General features: G+C 38.5%; 1 protein-coding gene across 4 annotated transcripts in view; it reads left to right on the forward strand.

Annotated features, from left to right (window-relative positions):
* ralgapa2 (Ral GTPase activating protein catalytic subunit alpha 2) overlaps positions 1 to 19,325 on the forward strand; it is a 164,716-nt gene that overhangs the window by 129,689 nt on the left and 15,702 nt on the right. For all 4 annotated transcript variants that reach the window (XM_059520864.1, XM_059520865.1, XM_059520866.1 and 1 more), the window contains 2 exons: positions 77 to 235; positions 921 to 1,048. In XM_059520864.1, the coding sequence (XP_059376847.1) occupies positions 77 to 235; positions 921 to 1,048 (287 nt within the window). The remainder of the gene's footprint in view (positions 1 to 76; positions 236 to 920; positions 1,049 to 19,325) is intronic.

The raw sequence follows: 19,325 nt of genomic DNA on the forward strand, positions 1-19,325 counted from the left end.
TCCTGAGTAATGTTGACAGTATTTGATTGGTTTGCATGTGAGATTTATTGATGCTTTTGCCTCTGATTGGTCATAGCTTCGTCACTTGGGAAACGATGAAGTGCACATCGTGTGGTCGGAGCACACGCGGGATTACAGGCGAGGAATCATTCCCACCGACTTCGGAGATGTCCTCATCATCATCTACCCCATGAAAAACCACATGTTCTTTGTTCAGATCATGAAAAAACCTCAGGTACGTCCCTCGTCATGAAGATAATGACATTACATTACATTAAAAACCACAGTCGTCCACCATAATTTACCAGATTTTCATATATTATGTTAAATGCCTCTCCCGAGGCGTCTTAAGCTCTTCGTCAGGATGTGCGATGTTTCGTTGATTGTCATGAGATGTCAATTGTGGCTGGAAGGACTGGATGGTATCTCTTCCTGTCTCTTCTCTGAAAGCACTAATGCTGGAAGTCCATTACTGCACTGTCGGCACGCCACTCTCATCACGGTCAAGCTGCCTTTCATCTTCCTCCTCCTGCGTCTGCCACTAGATCCCCAGAGAAACCGAGCGTGCATCATTTGTAATTTCTCGCAAACACGTCACCTCTACCAGACTTGACTGCTGTGCGCGTTGAGTGGCCTGGATGCTGTCGGATGTATGGTTTCTGCAGCATGTTACCAGCTGCAATTAGTGAAATTCCCTCAGCTGTGACACTGCTATCTGCTGTTCCACTCAAATAACTCTCATTTCATCCACTCGAGAAACGCAAGCCTTGGCAAATGAAATTGATGCATTATCCATCCACTAGATTCATTTGGCCCGTACACGTATTGCATGCAACATGGGGTTGGGAATTCATGTAAATTGATTTTGCATTTTAAAACTTAAAACAATATTGCTTCATTATTTGCTCTGTTTCAACCAGGTTCCTTTCTTTGGGCCTCTGTTCGACGGGGCAATAGTGACTGGAACGCTGTTGCCAAGTCTGGTGCGGGCCACATGCATCAATGCCAGCAGGGCTGTGAAGTCTCGACTGCCACTATACCAGAGTTTGTATCCTTCAACGTTATGGTTGGGAGATCACAGCGTTCTGTATGTGATTTGATACTCATTTTGTGCTTGTAGGTAGAACACACTCTGAGCATGTCTCATTCCACTCTGTAGTTCCCAATGCTGTTAATCTTTTAGTGAACATGACTTCTGCTGAAAATTGACACTGATATCACTGATACGATTAATGAGGTTGTTTGTCAATATAGATCTATAGTGTTTATAGACACCATTGCTGTGTAACACAGTATGAGAGATTCTGTTTTCGGCATTGTGTGTTGTCGTTTGTTGTTGCTGTTATAAGAACAGCTCATCCATTTCTGGCAAAGACGTGGCATCTTTTCCTGGTAAGTAAATGTTTTTTTGGTGTATACTGGAAGTTTATAGGGAGCAAAAGATTTAGTGGACTGGAATGGCCCTAGAAATGCCTTGGTAGTACATAGTTTCTAGGGAGAAGATTGAAACAGACCCGCTGTCTCTTTTCTATAATTGTCTCCAGCTGATGAATTATTACAAATCAATTTCCAAGTTGAACTGTGGAAGCCTTACACCTTGAGTGTCCATTCATTTCCAATAATTCATTGGCCAAGAATCAATTGTTATACTCAATTGTCGATTGTTTGTCTCATATCCTTTTTATCTGCATGTAGAATTTCTTCCCTTCTCCAATTCATTTTGTAAAGTCATTGGTAATTTTCACAAAATGAGAGCTAAAAGGAATGCTGACATAAAAGGTCATTACTTCACAATAATGTTCAGCTGACTTATTTCCATAAAAATAAAAAATATGATCATAATTTGTTGATTTGACAGGAAATAATTTTCGTATCCGAGGATAAAGTGGCAAGTCATATTTTATTTCTTTTATATTTCTTTTATTTTTACTTTAATTAACCAGAACTATGAATGGTAGTGTGGGTAAGTGAGAAAAACACTTGCCTGATGACATTAATTTTACAGATTAGCGATGTATTTTGACAGTCAGGTATTCCTATAGCACTGTGTTTTAAGTTTATTTAACACCTGTAGTGATGCGGAACATATTATAAGTAGATATTGTCTGGTTTTTAATTCTGCTCTTTCTTTCCTATCTGCAGTGATATTGCGTCATTGTGATCATTATTGTGAGTGGGTGTGTGTGTGACTGTTAATTGTCTCTAGTGAAAAGGGTGTGAAAGGCCATTAAGGATATTCTGCTTTCACAGCTTCCTGCAATGACTTGATCTGTCTCTATGAATAATTGATCTGCTTTTGGGTGCTGCTTCTACACCACTGTTTCTTATCTGTCCGTCACAAGAACATCTGCTCGACAGTCACCTCTTACACTCACACAAAACTGTGTGTGTGTCCCATCTCTTTGTCCAAGTTCACAACACAGGCCTGATTCCAAATCATGTTGTTGTTGGTTTGAGTTTGTGAAATATGAAGTTTGTCCCATGTCAGACACCTCCTCCTATACTGCTCCTATACTGACCCATATGTGTAAGACAATAGTGACTAATTATGAGGGTAAACAGACAGGGCAGTTTTGTCAAGTTGGCGGTAAATGAATATTTTTCTTATGTTTTTTTTTTATGCAATAATCTTATTAACGTTACTAATCCTATTGATAGTAAACCATGTATATATATTTTTGATCAATAACTTTGATGTCATAACTCTATTTTCTGGTGAATTGACAGACCAATTTAGTATTAATTGTTCAGTTTACAGTGATAATTTAGTATTAATTATTTAATATAATTTTTATTCATATTTTGAATTATCTTTTATTTTTAAAAGTTTTTTAAAAGTTTTAGAAATTTTGCTATGTGCTTTTGTCATTTTTATTGATTTGTTTTTGTATTGCTGAATAGTATTTTTTTATTTCAGTTCATAATTTTTGTATTTTCAGCTTTTACCATGGATAGTTGCAAAGGCAACATTTCTAATTTTCATTTAGTTTAGGTTTTTATGTAATATATTTATATTTCATTTCCAATTGATTTAAATGAATAATGTTTTTTAATAGTTTTAGTTTTAGCTAACAATAAAATTGCAACAGATTTCTTTCTGGTAATGCATTCCAGGCTTCTCCGATCATTTATTTTGCTTAAACTCCTCTCCTTTCTTACTGTCGACTGCAAACTCGCATTCAGACCCGCCTCCCGCATCTCAAAATCAAATCAATGAGGAAGACTTGACCTATCGATAAGCCCCTCCCCTCGAACCTAGATGAGCCAATTCGTTTCATCATGCACCTCAACACTATTGATAACCGAATGATGTCTTAAGGAACCTTGGACTTTGTCAGACTCTCAAAGCATGACCGAAAGTCACTTCGGTTTCATCCTGACTGTTCACACTGAAGTCACATTGTGAAAAATCTGATGCATATTCAGTTTATTTTCACATTTGAAAGCAGCCCAGAATGGAATGGTCAGATTGAATGTGGTTCGATACATTTACACCGAAAACAGCTCTGCCTCACACATCAGGGAGGAAAACATTGCAGTGTGCGACTAGTACTCCTTCTTCTCTCTCTTACAGTCTGTCGCTCCCCATCAGAACAATGACCTTGCCTCACAATCTGAAAGATGAAATCTTCTCTGGAGTTTTCTGCTTCACAATGGTCGGGGTTCCTGCAATCTTCCCGCTTGTTGTGCTTGGTGCTCCAGTGTAATTAGTTGAATATTTCTTCAAAGCGAGTCCTCATGTTCCCTGCACAGGCTGATAAAAGCAGGTGTCTCTCTCTGGCCCTGCCGCAGAGATGGAGGGGCCTCCAGCAGGCTACATCATCACTCAGCTCTAATTGGATGGGTTTTGGTGAAATGACCACCAGTGCTTGGCATGGGGCACTGCAGTCCACCCCTTGCCTTGCGTTGTCCCACACCCTTGCCTTCTATTGTCCGTGTATGCAGGTGAATGTTCGGAGTTAATCTATGGATCTCTATCCCGCCCGGCTCTGGGATTATGCTTTTCCAAAGGGCTTAGCTTGAATGGTGAGCCCCGCTCCTGCTGACACCTTTCACAGTGCGCATAATGTGTCTTGATTATTGATTCATCAGCTGCTGCGAGTTTGAAGTGGTCCATGCCGAAGCCCTGCAAAGGGAAACTTAGGATATATTACAAGATCAATAAATGAAGAAAATTCATCTTCAGCTGATACATGAGCCTTTTGTTCCTTCATGTTCTCACTCTTATTGACATTCTTCTTATTGCTCTGGAGCTGATTGGGCTTTCTTGAAGGGTTGTTCACACACAAATGAGAATTCAGTCATTATTGTTGTCCTAATGCCGTATGACCTTTCTTTTTCACACCACAAAAGGAGAGATAAAAAATAATGTCCCGCTTGTTCTCGTCCATGTAATGGCAGTGAATAATGACAAGCTTAAAAAAAGAGGCAAATATTGTAACAGAAGGATACCATGTCTAAATTAAATACACTAGACTAAAGCCAGCTGATTTTTTTTTTTTTTACATCATTTACATTGACTAAAAATGTTTCGCATATGACCATGTTTAAAAACATTGCCTTATACCACAAATACTACAGCAAGTCGAGGCCTGTTCTGCACAAAACCATTTAGTAAAAAATGGCAGATGGCTGAATGAAATTGTATATTTACAAAGCGCTATGTAACTTTTCTGACACTTGCTTGTCATGGAGAAGAAAGGAAGTCGAACATTATTTACATGTTTTCAAACAGCCTTTTATGTTTTTGTGTTTGCCGTTATGTATATCAGATAACACCCAATACATAAATACAAAAATGAGATGCAGTTCCAGGTTCTTCCTCTGCGGTTCACTGTCACTGATCCTTTGATTTTGGTTCATTCACTCTGCCAGTGATTTTCCAGAATCTGTGTATGCGTTCATGCTCATCCCGTAAGGATCCCTTAAGGACATGTGACATTATGATGTGACATGTAATGTGACGTGTTCTGTTTCACTGAAGCTAGCGAAAGATCACAACTTCAGCACAGATAGTGAGGAGCTACCTGATCTCTGCTTCATTACAGTTTGCACACATTTTCTGCTTAAAAATAAATAAATAAAAATGTTAAAAGAGTCGCGCGATAATGTGCATCATCAGTAAGACACACTCTTTCTGCATTGGTTGTGGTTTTTGTTCACACAGAGCTCATTCCGGGACTGAACCCGGCAATGTTACTAGGTCCCCAACCTGGGATCGATCCCGGAATCAATTTCGGGACATATTCGCGTTCACACAGAAGGCACTCCGGCAATTTTCGTGGACCAATGTGCAGTGTGAAAGGGGCTTTAGCAGAATACTCAGAATTTCCTTAAGCATAAAATTCTTTGTATTATTTTCTAATTTACAAATAAAGTTATGAATATTTTATACTGCCAAAGATTTCTTAACAATGTTCTAATATTTTCTTAAGATTGTTCTAAAAATATGAATCGGAACTCTTGGAAAAAAGTTCTTAAAAATTGTTTGTAAATAAAAAATTTAAGTCAGGATAAATGAGTTTTAAATTATTTGAGTTATTTAAATAGATAAAAGATTATTCTGGTAATCTGCAGTCCTTAAGTTGATCAGCGAGTCTGAAACACCAGGCATCACCACCCACATCTCAGGGAAATGTTCCTGTCAGTCTGATCAAATGTAACAGCATTAGCAGCCGTTCATTCAATTTCATTCATGAAATAGTTTATTGTGTGAATTGTCACACCAAATGTTTGTCTGGGTGTGAACAGGTCTTCAGATGCTGTCTATGGTAATAGTTTATGTTTGCGCTGAGCTGTTTTTCCTAATTCAGCCAGCTTTGCTTTGACTTGCAAGATGTCCTGTTGCAATACAGGTCAAAGACCGCTGCTGTCAGCTGTCCATGTGTGTGACATCACACATCATTGAGTTATGTAGAGTTGACAAGTGAGCAGCCGGTTTAACTCTTTTACCACTGAGCCCTTCCTTGGTCTAAGGTCAGTGTGTCACTGTCTCTTCACTCTCTTTCTGTCAGTCTCTGCGTGAAGTAGACATGCTCCAGTCCACATGGGGCTGGCGATGGCAGACCAGTGGCCTTTAAGAAGTGAAGCAGAGATTCACTGACCTTCAGTCTCTGAGCTGTGCTGAACAAGAATCGATGGAGTTACTCCCTCTCTCCTCCTGGCTCAGATCCATCTCTAGGCACCAATCAATAGCCATAATCTGTCCCTGCCCGTCGTCAGTCATGCGCGATTCAGCTTTTAGCACCCGTGATGGATATTTGGGGGTAAGTTGAGGATGTGGTCTCATGTAGACCGCAATACAAGTACCAGCGATTTAGAATGAGGATTATGAATGTGATTGTTTGCTTGTCATTGTGGCCATCCGGCCATATAGCACAGATCTGACTGTGTTCATATTAGTTGCTTATTAAATCAGAAGATCCATGCGCTATATTGAAATGTGTGTCAGGGTTGAGCCTACTTCCTCTCTTGTATTGTATTGCAGAGTCTGACATTTGACTGTCGACACATTGCAGATTATTCTAGCTAAGAACCACTTAGTTAAACTGGAAGAGGCCGTCCCACTGACCCCATTAGCTTTTTTGCATGATGTTTGAGGCCATGAAATTAATGATAATGCAATAATAGACCAACATAGTATAATAGTAGATAACAGCTTTCAAATAATGCTCCGAATGGAGTCCCCCTCCCCGTCTGCTTCAGTGGGTCTCCCAACTCGCCAGCTGTTACTGGAGGTCCTGACAAAGTCCAGTGTGTTAAGATCACGGAGTTATGCCAACTCACCATCCCACCAATCCCTCTCTGTCCTTCTCTTCTTGTCCAGCCCTGCACACATTCAAGACTGTGTTTTGAATAGCATGCCTCCATACTGCACTTGTTTTTGCTTTCCATTTTTAGTTTGATGGGTGATTTCTTGGCTCATTATTTGACACTACCAAATGATAAATATGATTAAAATATTTCAGATAAAAAACATCTACCTTCACAGAGAACCAAAAATAAGATCTTCAGATGTTGTGGCACTTTCCTTATTAGGAAAATAAGGAATTATTAGTTATTCAGGTTTCCTGACTGTTCATTCTAGTGATGATAATGGTGCAGAAATGAAGCAGTCCAATACAAAAGTAAATATATACTGTATATATGAAGAATGTACTGGCTTAATAAGGCATTTTGCATATGGTGAATGAACACATTCAAATAAACCAAAGTAATTTTAAAAGTGAAATTTTAAAGATCACGTTGTATAGAATTTTCTTGTTCTTCCAGCAATTGCTTTTTGATATTGTGTGTGCATGTGTGTGTACATGTTGTAGTTTTCTACTGTGTGAAATATTACTTACGGTTTCACTTATTTTTCATAAATTGTTGGCAGTATATACTGCACAGTGTTCAGTAACTTGTAACTAGCACACGCACACACATACACACATTCAAGGAGGCTCCCATCCACAGGCCTGTCAAGCCCAGCCATGAGTGGAAAGTCAGTTTTGCCCATATGGCATATGGCGTCTCACTGCTGCCTCTTTATATGAAATACTCAAGTATTCTCCCACCCACCCAGCCACCCACCCTCTCTTTCTAACACTGAATGACTCATAGCATTACTCTCTCTCTCTCTCTCTCTCTCTCTCTCTCTCTCTCTCTCTCTCTCTCTCTATCTCTCTCTCTCTCTCTACCCCTCCTGCTGCTTGTGATGCCTGGAACAAAGAGTAGTGACACACACACACACACAAATGCCCGTGGGGGATTTTCTCTTATGGTAAAGCCAGGACTTAAACACATGTCAGTAAACAACTCCGTGACAGAACAACAAAATAGGACAAAAACAGGTGGCAGATGTAATAGGTGTGTGCATGAATCTCGTGTACTTCATGTTTATCCAGCCTTGGCTCTGCCTGGGCTTTCTTTTCTGCACATCATCATCATGCTCGGAATCCTCAATAGCTTTTTTAATCAAATTTCCGCAGGGAGCAGGAAGACTCCCGGGTCATTGAGTTGTGTCTAATTCGATATGAGTACAGCATGCTACTGGGTCAAACTTCTTCATACTTTATCAACCTGAAATGAAATATGCACTTGATGATATTCCTGTTTTCCTCCTCTCTAAGCACTTTTTTTTCTTGATTTTTACACTTTCTAAAGACAGTTTTGTGGTGCAAAACTAATTCTGAGTTGTTGGCAGGGTGTTCAGGACTCTTAAAAATAAAGATCCAAATAAGGGGCTTTCATAGCACAGCAATAGAAGAGCCATTTTTGGTTCCCCAAAGAACATTTCAGCAAAAGTTCCAAAACAGACGTTCCATGGTTGTTAAATGTTGTTTTCTTAGTGAAGAACATTTAAAAAATCTAAAAAAAACTTTTTTTCATTGTGAAGAGCCTTTTGTAGAATGGAGAGGTTCCAATCAAGATTATTATTATTTTTTAAACAATATAGTTTACATCAAAGTAGCCTCCTATTTATGCAATGGTTAATAATCGCAATGGTTGCTTTATTAAGGACAGTATATCATTTAAAAATTAGCTTAAGTTGTAGCAGCATTTTTTGCATCACAGAACGTCTGCGGCCAATGTGATTGAATTTGACAATCTACATTTAAACTTGAACCTCCTTCTCCTCCCTCACAAAATGAAAAAAAGAAATCACTAGCACTCCATTAGGCATTCATGCTTGACATCTGTCTATGTTCTGCCACTATTGTGAATGGAGGAGCCATTGCCAGATCAGGGTGGGATCCCCCAGCGTGTGTGTGTGTGTGTGTGTGTGTGTGTGTGTGTGTGTGTGTGTGTGTGTGTGTGTGTGTGTGTGTGTGTGTGTGTGTGTGTGTGTGTGTGTGTGTGTGTGTGTGCGCGTGTGGTAGAGTTACCCAGAGCTTGCTCCTTTATTAATGCTCTCTCAGGAGTGACGTTACTAAAGCGCCTGTAAGCATGAGAGCAGCTCCTGTGGGCACCTGCTAGCTTATCTTTTTGCACTCTGCCATAGTGTTTTCTCCGGTGTTGTTGTTGTTTATTTTGTGCAGATGGGAGACAACTGTATTAAATGTGAAACAATGGGGAAACAATTGCCTCCAAGCAATGGTGTAGATTTCATTCTAACAATAAATGCTCTACAAACACATCATGTTTTCAATACACTGGACATTGATGGCTTTACCACTCTTATAGTCAAGTCAAGTCACCTTTATTTATATAGCGCTTTAAACAAAACTTATTGTGTCAAAGTAACTGAACAACATTCATTAGGAAAACAGTGTCAATAATGCAAAATGATAGTTAAAGGCAGTTCATCATTGAATTCAGTGATGTCATCTCTGTTCAGTTAAATAGTGTCTGTGCATTTATTTGCAATCAAGTCAACGATATCGCTGTAGATGAAGTGTCCCCAACTAAGCAAGCCAGAGGCAACAGTGGCAAGGAACCAAAACTCCATCGGTGACAGAATGGAGAAAAAACCTTGGGAGAGACCAGGCTCAGTTGGGGGTCAGTTCTCCTCTGACCAGACGAAACCAGTAGTTCAATTCCAGGCTGCAGCAAAGTCAGATTGTGCAGAAGAATCATCTGTTTCCTGTGGTCTTGTCCTGGTGCTCCTCTGAGACAAGGTCTTTACAGGGGATCTGTATCTGGGGCTCTAGTTGTCCTGGTCTCCGCTGTCTTTCAGGGATGTAGAGGTCCTTTCTAGGTGCTGATCCAGCATCTGGTCTGGATACGTACTGGATCCGGGTGACTGCAGTGACCCTCTGATCTGGACACAGACTGGATCTGGTGGCTATGGTGACCTCGGAACAAGAGAGAAACAGACTAATATTAGCGTAGATGCCATTCTTCTAATGATGTAGCAAGTACATAGGGTGTTATGGGAAGTTTTCCCGGTTCCGGTTTACCTAATTAATGCAGCCTAAAAATCCTTTAACGGATTTGGATATTAAAAGCATATTAGTATGTTATGTGTAAACCAGGTTAAAGAGATGGGTCTTTAATCTAGATTTAAACTGCAAGAGTGTTAACCTTATTTATTTATAGTAAAATAGTATAGTATAGTATAGTGTATATATATATATATATATATATATATATATATATATATATTTATATATATATATATATAATTTAAAATAAATTTTGTTGCTATTATAAAAAAATTATACTTTAAAAGAAATTAATAATTTTATTCAGCATGAAACTGATCAAACGTGACAATACATGGTTACAAATAATTTCCATATTAATTAAATACTGTTCTTTTGAACTTTATGGTTATTAAAGAATTGTGGTAAAAAGTATCAAGGTTTTTCAACATTAATAATAATACATGTTTCTTGAGAAACAAATCAGCATATTAGAATGCATATTCATCCATTAATTAAATATTACAAGGATTTCTGTAGGATCAAGTGACAATGAAGACTGGGGTAATGGTGCTGAAATTCAGCTTTGATTACAGGAAAAATTAAAAATAATATAAATAAAATATATTCAAAGAGAAAACAGTATTTGCCATTTTTACTGTAGTTTTGATCAAATAAATAGAGACTTCTTTCAAAAACATTAAAACACTTACTGTTTCACAAACTTTGAATAGTAGTGTAAACACATTTCTACTATGCTTAAATGCAACTTGATTTGAAATATAATCTAAATGTTAAACTTTGAGCTTACATTCTTGAGCCAAAAACACACAGAGCCAGTGTAGATATTAGTTGATTGTAAGCTGTATTCGGTAACTAGAAAATTTTCTCTGATAAGTTTGCCGCGTGACATTCCCATCTATACCCAAGGAAAAATCTCTTAACGGATATGAAGCGCTGTAGCTGATCATAGTTTCCTTTTATCTCCGTCTCTAGCTCTTCCTGCTGTTGGTCCATTGAGCAGGATGGACGTTTCGGAGCCGTGCTAATTGTGATTGATGGCGGAGGAGGGGAGGACGAGTGTTAAACCTGCTCGCCTTCTCAGAGTAATTAGCATCCAGCTAGCGCTTCCATCTGTCTGCCCAAGCCCTGTTTAATTAATGAACTTTCTTCTCCTCCCTCCTCAGGCTGCCAACTATGAGAGAAAGCTGTTAGCCCTCTCAGGTTATCCAAATGGATGTCGCTCCGCTTTTTGTTTGTCGCCCATGTGCACAATGAATGCGTTCGCATTGATGAGCGGTGTGTGGGTTCTGTCTCTAGCGCTTTGTCTATAGTCTTGTAAACGGAGTGATAATGAGCAATTCTGGCAAGCTTGGGCACTTAAGTGTGGGAGTATTTGAATGTACGAGAGCGCGTGTTTCCAGAGCACTGTTGCTTTTGTTTTGTTTGTGTTTTGTTTCTGGCTCATTAGAATGAGATTGCCTGCGGCAGCGGAGGTATTCTTTGCACGATGGCCGTTTTTAAAAGATCTCTGGTGTCTCAAGGCTCGTGCCATCGTGCCAGGATGTATACGCGTTTGTTTGCAGGAGAGGGGTCTCGGATCTTTGTGTTTGTGTCTTCATGCATGCCTGATTCTCCCCTCGCTAATCGTCACGGTTGTTCAGCGGCGGCCCTTGTTAAAGCTCATCTCTCATTCGGGTGGATTCTTTGTCTGAGGCCGCTGCTGATAAGAATACTGCCTCTAGGGCTCTTGTGATACTGAAATCCTCCAATGGTGAGAAAGAGTCTTCAATCGGTGAATATCAGCAGTGCTCTGATTACCCTTCAATCTCCCAGAGCTCGCTCACTCATTTCTGGCTCTCCGGGTCTGAATGAAGACTGCTTATCCTCTCTAATGCCACACATATCCAATTCTTCCCTAAATGTCACTCAAATGTCAGCCACCATATAAGCCGCCAACTATATTGTACGTCCCGTGATACGTTTTTTCTTTTGTTGTGTTGTTTTTGTAAATCAGATTTGACACTAATTTTAAAATAATATCACACTACAACAAATAAAGTATAGGTGTATCAAGGCCTTTTTTATTGGATTTTATTCTTGGGTATTGAGTATGAGCGCAGGAAAAGTATTTAACCCTATAAAAGCAACTTTATCATATGTAATACTCAAATTTTTAAGGCCTCTAAATGATCGACATGATCAAAACTTGTACACAATCTACTAAATGCTGTGTAATTGTACAAACTTACAGTTTTTTATAAAGTAAATGCAAGAACTCTGCAACCTGCAACATGTATACAATTAAAACACTTTTTTGCATGTTTTGCAAGCTGCCAAGGGTCGCGTAACTTTTAAATTCTATAATAAACAGTCGTTTTTCTGAGTATGCAGAGCTTTGGTGTGGGGCTGCTTCTTTAAAGACTACAGCGCTCTCTGTCTCCAGTGCCCCACTGGCGGATATCTTTAAAGAGGAATTAGTTGATTATTTATAAGTTGGCCATTAATACCACTTTAAACAGTTCAAAGGCAGAGACAGCTCCTCCACGCGCTGCCCCTGATTGTTCTGAGCTAAAGGATGTCCTTGTGTTTCTCCATTTGCATGTTCACACAAAACGGAGTCTCTGCGAAGAGGATGGGCGAATAAACAATACAACAGCAAAAACCACAGAGCAACATAAAAGTGTGCATCCTGCTTTTTTCCAGTCTGGCTTTGATGTGGAAATGGAGCTTCTTTACATTGTGAAGTAGAAGAGTGCAGTTTGCTTGGTGAAGGGCTAAGCTCTGCTAACGTTCCTCCATCAGAACTGTAATAATCCCATAATGTTTCCTGTGATTTCTATTAATTTGCTTGTTTAGGAAATGCTGATTATAAGGTAGTGCCTCAACCAGAGACCTTTTCACTTTTGAGCGTCTGTTTGGAAGTTCATTACATGTCTGTGATTGGTTTTATTTTTGCTGCTTCTTTTGCTTGCCAGACAATCCAGCATGTTGCTGAAATGGAAGCACTTAGCATTTCATTGTGATTTGCACGTCTTGGTTTCAAACGCTTCATACAGCCTTTTAATTATTGTGGCAGAGCCACTACAGCTCTATAGCTGTTGTCATGTATATGAGTCTTATTCACGGTTGGTGCACAAAGCTGTGAAGTGAGGATGAGGATGAACAGAAAGTGTCTATAGCTCCTCCTCCACACTCGTCAGGTTTTGTCTTGATCTCACAGAAGTATGATGACAAAAATATTTTTCTCCCGCAGTTAATATCACAATTTCTTCATCTGTTTCATGTTTTAATGTTTATTTAATCTCTCTTTTAAGTGAATTTCACATCTGGTATTGTCAGCAAAATGCACAGACATTGTGTGTGCGCGCGCACGCGCGCGTGTGTGTGTGTGTGTGTGTGTGTGTGCATGTGTGGGCTTTGTTCACAGGATAAAATTACATTGTAAAATAATTTCAAACAGAAAACATTTCAAATTTTAATAATATTACACAATATTGCCGTTTTTGCTGTATTGTTGATCAAATAAATAGAGACTTCTTTCAAAAACATAAAACAAAAACGTACTGATCGCAAACTCATCAAATAAATGAAGCCATAGTGATTTAAACAAACATTTAAAGGTAACATAGTTGGATCACAATTTTGAATCCCTGAAACATATTGTGATAAAGCACAAATATAATTAAATTGTACACAGAAGCTAAAATCTTCTGATTTAGATGGCATGCTGCTTGATTAATTTATCTTATGATTATGTAAACAAACATAAAACAATCTAAGCATCAATGTATTAAAATATACTGTAGATAGGTTTGCATTACCGCAACACTGTAATTGTGCAGGAAAGGAGCCCAGATGGTGTAGGAATAAAGTACAACATACAGTTGCTCCAGCAGTACATCCATAAGATGTATTTACATTTTAAAGACAGCCTGTATGCTTTCTGATGACAAGTAACATTCCCAAATTGTGTGTTTGAGCTCTCTTTATGTGGGTGTTGGGAGAGCACATTGTTTGGTCAGCCAATTTGAAGAGCCAGTGTCTGTGGCTAAGTGAATGGGATTTGCGCAAGCACACTGGGTCAATGCGGGCTCTTTATTAACCCTGGAGTCACTAGCTAATGTCATTGAAGCAGGACCACCTGGTGTGGAGGACACTGTACAGTCAGCTGCTGCTGAAAGCCACTGAATGTCTTAGACCAGGTGCCAGCTTCCACATCCTGCTTAATTGTTGTCTCGTAATAGTGCGCTTGACTGCATAGAGCGCCTGCAGGCAGATATTACAAAAAAAAAAAAAAAAAGTGAAAAGAGAAAATGTGAGAAAGAATCATTGACTGTCCAGAAGTCTGTTTACCATTTTTCCCCATCCCCACTTAGATGCATTCTCATTCATTTTTTAAGTGTTCAAGTAGTTGTGATCAAAATTTCATGGTGATACTAACTTCAGAGTTATCATTGCTAACTAAAACCACAATCTTCCAATGTTTCTCTATGGTGCTGAAACTTGAAGATGTCTGAGTTCTGCTCCCTGTGCTACTGATACTCGCTGCCTTTGGCTCATCTGCGTTCGAGGGGAGGGGCTTACTGATTGTAAGTGCAGAGGGAAAAAAATAGACTTCTTAGCAAATTAATTCTTAGCAATGTATATTACTAATCAAAAATTACGTTTTGATATATTTACTGTAGGAAAATTACAAAATATCTTCATGGAACATAATCTTTACTTAATATCCTAGTGACTTTATATATATATATATATATATATATATATATATATATATATATATATATATATATACACACACACACACAGATTGGTTCTATGCAGTCAATCCGTTTTACAGTTCTTTAAACTGTTGTTTGCAAATCACTGTTCACAGGCTTGCAGTACTTTTGACCATATTTAAGCGAAAACAACGTGGAAAATGGAAATCATAAGAATACAGATCATATTTATTTTGCGTTAGCATGAAGCTGCAGTTTCACAGTACTTGAATTACACCTATGAGTAACAGTAAAATGCTGCAAATATTTTTTTCTTACGCTTGCAACACAATTTACACCTTTACAAATCTTCTCTTGAGCAAGCAAATTTATGCTTACAGTCTTATGTACTCTTCCACAACATTTCCCTGCATTTGCAAATCTTTTAGACATTCTTTTACCTTCATAAATACACCGTCCTCAACACAGTACTCATGTCTGGAAGGTCAAAAACAGAGCAAAACATGTAGATGGTCTTCATTTGTGGCCGTTAAAACCCTATGTAATTCATCTTTGACTGTCATAGGTCAAACTCTATTTGAGCATGCTGCTTATTAAAAGCATGTAGTAAAGGCATGATTTCAAGCTGATACAACTGATACTGTAATAAGACATTTTTTATTTAAAAAATTTTATCACTGAAACTAGCAATACATTTTTGGTCTTTGTCAGATTTTGCAGTATTGTTCAACACCTTTATTATAAATTTTTCATGCATTTGTCTGATACCTTACAAGAGGATCGCAGATTCTCTCTTCCAATCCACGTCCATTCAGAACAGCATGTTTAGCTGATTATTCAGCACCCAATGCATATTCGCTTGTGAATTAATCTCATTGTCTCGATGAGGAGGGCTTTATAAACGCTGGCGCTGTTTATCACAAAGAGCCCTGTGTCTGATAGAAAAGAGCTCTTCAAAGAACCTCTGACTTGAGATGCGTCTGCCTTGATGGCTCCATCTTATTATATCTTCTTTTAAAAGCGCTGCTGTTGCCAATTGCCTTTTATAGTAGCAGTTTGTTTTCTTGATTATTTCCCTCATTACATGTCACATTAAAGCCTTTACCAGTGTGTGACTCAAAGAGTAAATAAGCTCCATCTGATTCGACATCTGACAATCTGAAGTTGTTAAATCATTTACCAGGAAAATGATGAAATAATCTTGCAAGACAGAAAAAAAAAAAAAAAAAAAAAATATATATATATATATATATATATATACATATATATATATATATACATTTAATCGATTTCAATGATTTCAATGCCTGTGGTTTGTCGAAAGAAGTGCTAGAGTTTGCAAAAGTGACTATGCTCTACGTTTCACTGCCGTTGACATTTATTGACCATTGACCAATTTCAGAGAGACGCATCCAAAATCCAGTTTGCTTTGTTCCGACTACCTGGATCTTTCCACAGCATCAGAAGTTTCTTAAAGTGCCCAACTATTGATTTTTGAAAATTACCTTTCATGCAGTGTGTAACACAGCTGAAAACATCCTGGAAAGTTTTAAATCTGAAAGTGCACCATGTATCAAAAATAAGCTAAAAATAAATGAATATTATAAGACAATGAAAGAGATTTTTTATACCTTGAATGCATGTCAGCCTGTTGTTGGGGACTCCCAAAATCAAAATATGAACTGTTCATAACCCATAAAACCCTCTTTAAGCATTCCTATCTCAGAAATGCTGCATTAAAGCTTTTAGAGTGTTTTGGTCGGACTGGAAGACTGCTGAGTCACATACATCTCACCTTACTCAACAGCCCCCCTGAGATCTATAATATGAGTGCCACCTGTATCACTGCAGCGGATCTTTCAGTACGCTGTGACCCGTTAACCTCTCTGCATTCTCCCTGTATGCCGACAAGCCCTTTACTTTGACCCCTAGATCGGATCGATACTTTGAGCGCCGTAGGCAGAGGAGCCTTTGTGTGTCACTGCAGAGAAACCGTAGACGTTTGATTTAGAGCCGTGGTAAATCTGCGCTCAGACTCGGCCGGCCTGGCAGCTCTATGTGGGAATCTGCATGGCCAGTGATGTCACGCTCGTAATTCTGCGTCGCCGTGTCTCGTACTGAGATGAATGCTGGAGAGGTGAGATGTGGAGGGTGTGTACGTCCCCCTGGAGGTTCAATTAACCTGTCTTAACTCCCCTTCCTGTCCCCTCAGCTCTGGGCTCTGGGTTAATTAGCCTCTCGTTAAAGTGGAAGATGCATGCACACACACATATATCCTTCAGAAGCTGACATTACCGGCTGAAAGACAAGAGGGACGCTTTCTGATGCATCCCCACCCTTGTTTGTTGTAGTTTGCCATCTCTCTCTCTACCTCGCTCTGGTGCTCTTGATCAGTAATCATCGTCTCTTTCTGAGAACAAGCTGACTAATGAGACGCCAGGGCCTTGAGCTAATCACAAGCACATCAGCAGCATTGTTTCACTCGTCCCTCCGGAGTTCTCCCTCTCTTTCCCTCCCCCATCCATCCCATAATCACCTCACACCTCCTCTGGGCTTTTCCACCGAGACATGCTTCGCGCCTCCGTCCAGTACCGTGACAACAGGTACCCTTACAGCGGTGCCACAGAAAGCCACCAATCAACACCTGCTATCCCATGGGCACTGGAGCTGACGGTAGATGGCTTCGAGTCCATTTGTGAGGAAAAACTCTCTCTCTCTCTCTTTATTGGTACATCTTTCACTGCTAGCTCTTCTCAGATATGCTTTTCGACACACTTTCCTCCATCCCTTAAAAGCCCTCATACTGTAAATGGTTCATTAGTTACAGAAGCGATACTTAGCTTCTTTCATTGGTGGAGCATTTAGAGTCTCTTTTGAGTTAACATTTAGGGCTGAGTAGACTTCATGCATTTCCAGTGTAGAGTAGTGTGGGAGCTGCATACGTGTATGTGGATTTTTTCACATTTCGTATCCGATCTTCGATTGTCATGAAACATTTGAACTTTTGAGGCTAGGCCATATGTTACAACCTGATAGGACGTGATGTAGTCTAATCAAAACTATGAAGTGCAATTTTTTTGCACTACAACGTTATTCTCAATATTTCAGATTTTTTTATTATTATTATTATTATTACTATTATTACCAGGTTTTTTTTTTGTTTGTTTTTTAGTTTTTTAGTCAGGTCATTTGTGTAGATATATTCATCATTCTCATTCATCATTATTCATTCATTTCACCATAGTGTATAAGCAGAGGATAACAGTGCTTCTCAACCAGTTTGAAAGTTATATGCAACTGTCACTAGGGGGTAAAATGCAACTAATGTCAGAGATAGTAAAAAAAAAAAAAAAAAAGGTGACAAAACCAAAAGTACATATATAGTTTTTGTCATAGTTGGGTAAACTTCTATAGTGGTCAGTGGTAGAATACCACAAATATATTTGTTTGCATTCCCATATGCTAGTTTTTTCCTGGCATTCCTGGAAGGATAAAATAGAGAGAAACCAATAACGGCAGTCAGAAGAGAGAACAATGTCAATTTTCCCGTCATTCCCATAGACACTGTGTTAGAAACACCCTTACATTAGCATTACTCGATTTTTTTTAATTGATGCACAGGTAATAGAATACAAAGTATTTGGGATATGTAAAAAAAAAATTTGATATCTCGATTTTAATCAATTCTCATTTTTACGAAACAATATTGATTCTTAAATCTTAATAATTGATTAATCTTGCCTGTTTTCAGTTAAAGGACGGAACATTGAAGGGCACTTCCCATCCAGTATATCACAATAAGCATTGTGCTTTGGTACTTTTAATATGAAATTTCAGATTTCAAATTTTATCCATTGTATTGCATTATTCAAACAATAAATACCCTTTTAGCACTGTTAAAATGTGGAGTGAGAGATTGCGAGGCACACATGAACTGATCATCTCCTCCACATTAATACCAGCTTCAGCACAAAATAAACATGACTAAACATCCGAAGGTTAGTTAAAAGATAGAGTACAACTTTACATCCATATCCTGTCTCATGTAATCGCTCAATCAGTGTTTCAGCCGCGCAAAGACGTCAATATAACAGCTTGTAAACGTAACATCACCTAAGAAAAAAAATCATACTCGGTCTGACTGTCATGTATATTTTACAGCATTAGTTAAGATAATCTTTTTCATTGAGAAAATTTGGCATGTGTACTTGATATATATATCCAAAATAATCTACACTGAATTGAGAATCGAATCGAATCGCAAGCTTTTGAATGTGAATCGAATTAAATTTGTGAAATTTCTGTAAAATCCCAGCCCTACAAAGTATAGTGTTGGTATTAAAGTGTATATATATATGAAAATATAATATGCTGATGAACATTGAAACATGTCATCACAGTCTTATAAAAAGGGTCCCTGCTAACACAAGCTACATGTATAAATAAATTTGGTCATCAGAATAACACATGTCCAGATTTTTGCTCAGGTTGCACATGCGCTTCAATGTTTTGCACCAATTAGTTAGGTGGGAAAACTGGAGTATACTGCTTAATAATGTAATCTGGCCTTGACTGTATTTATACAGGGTTTGGACAAAATAATGTGAACTACACCCATTATAACAGGGGTTAATAGAATTTTTGCTGGCTACAGTAAAAATAAATAATTAATGCTGTGATTTTCTTTTTCTTGTCTGTATTGTCTGGATTGTATGTCAAAGTTTTATAAGCAGTGTTAAAAACAAGCACT

The sequence above is a fragment of the Carassius carassius genome, chromosome 32 (genome assembly GCF_963082965.1).
Source record: "Carassius carassius chromosome 32, fCarCar2.1, whole genome shotgun sequence".
Lineage (NCBI taxonomy): Eukaryota > Metazoa > Chordata > Actinopteri > Cypriniformes > Cyprinidae > Carassius > Carassius carassius.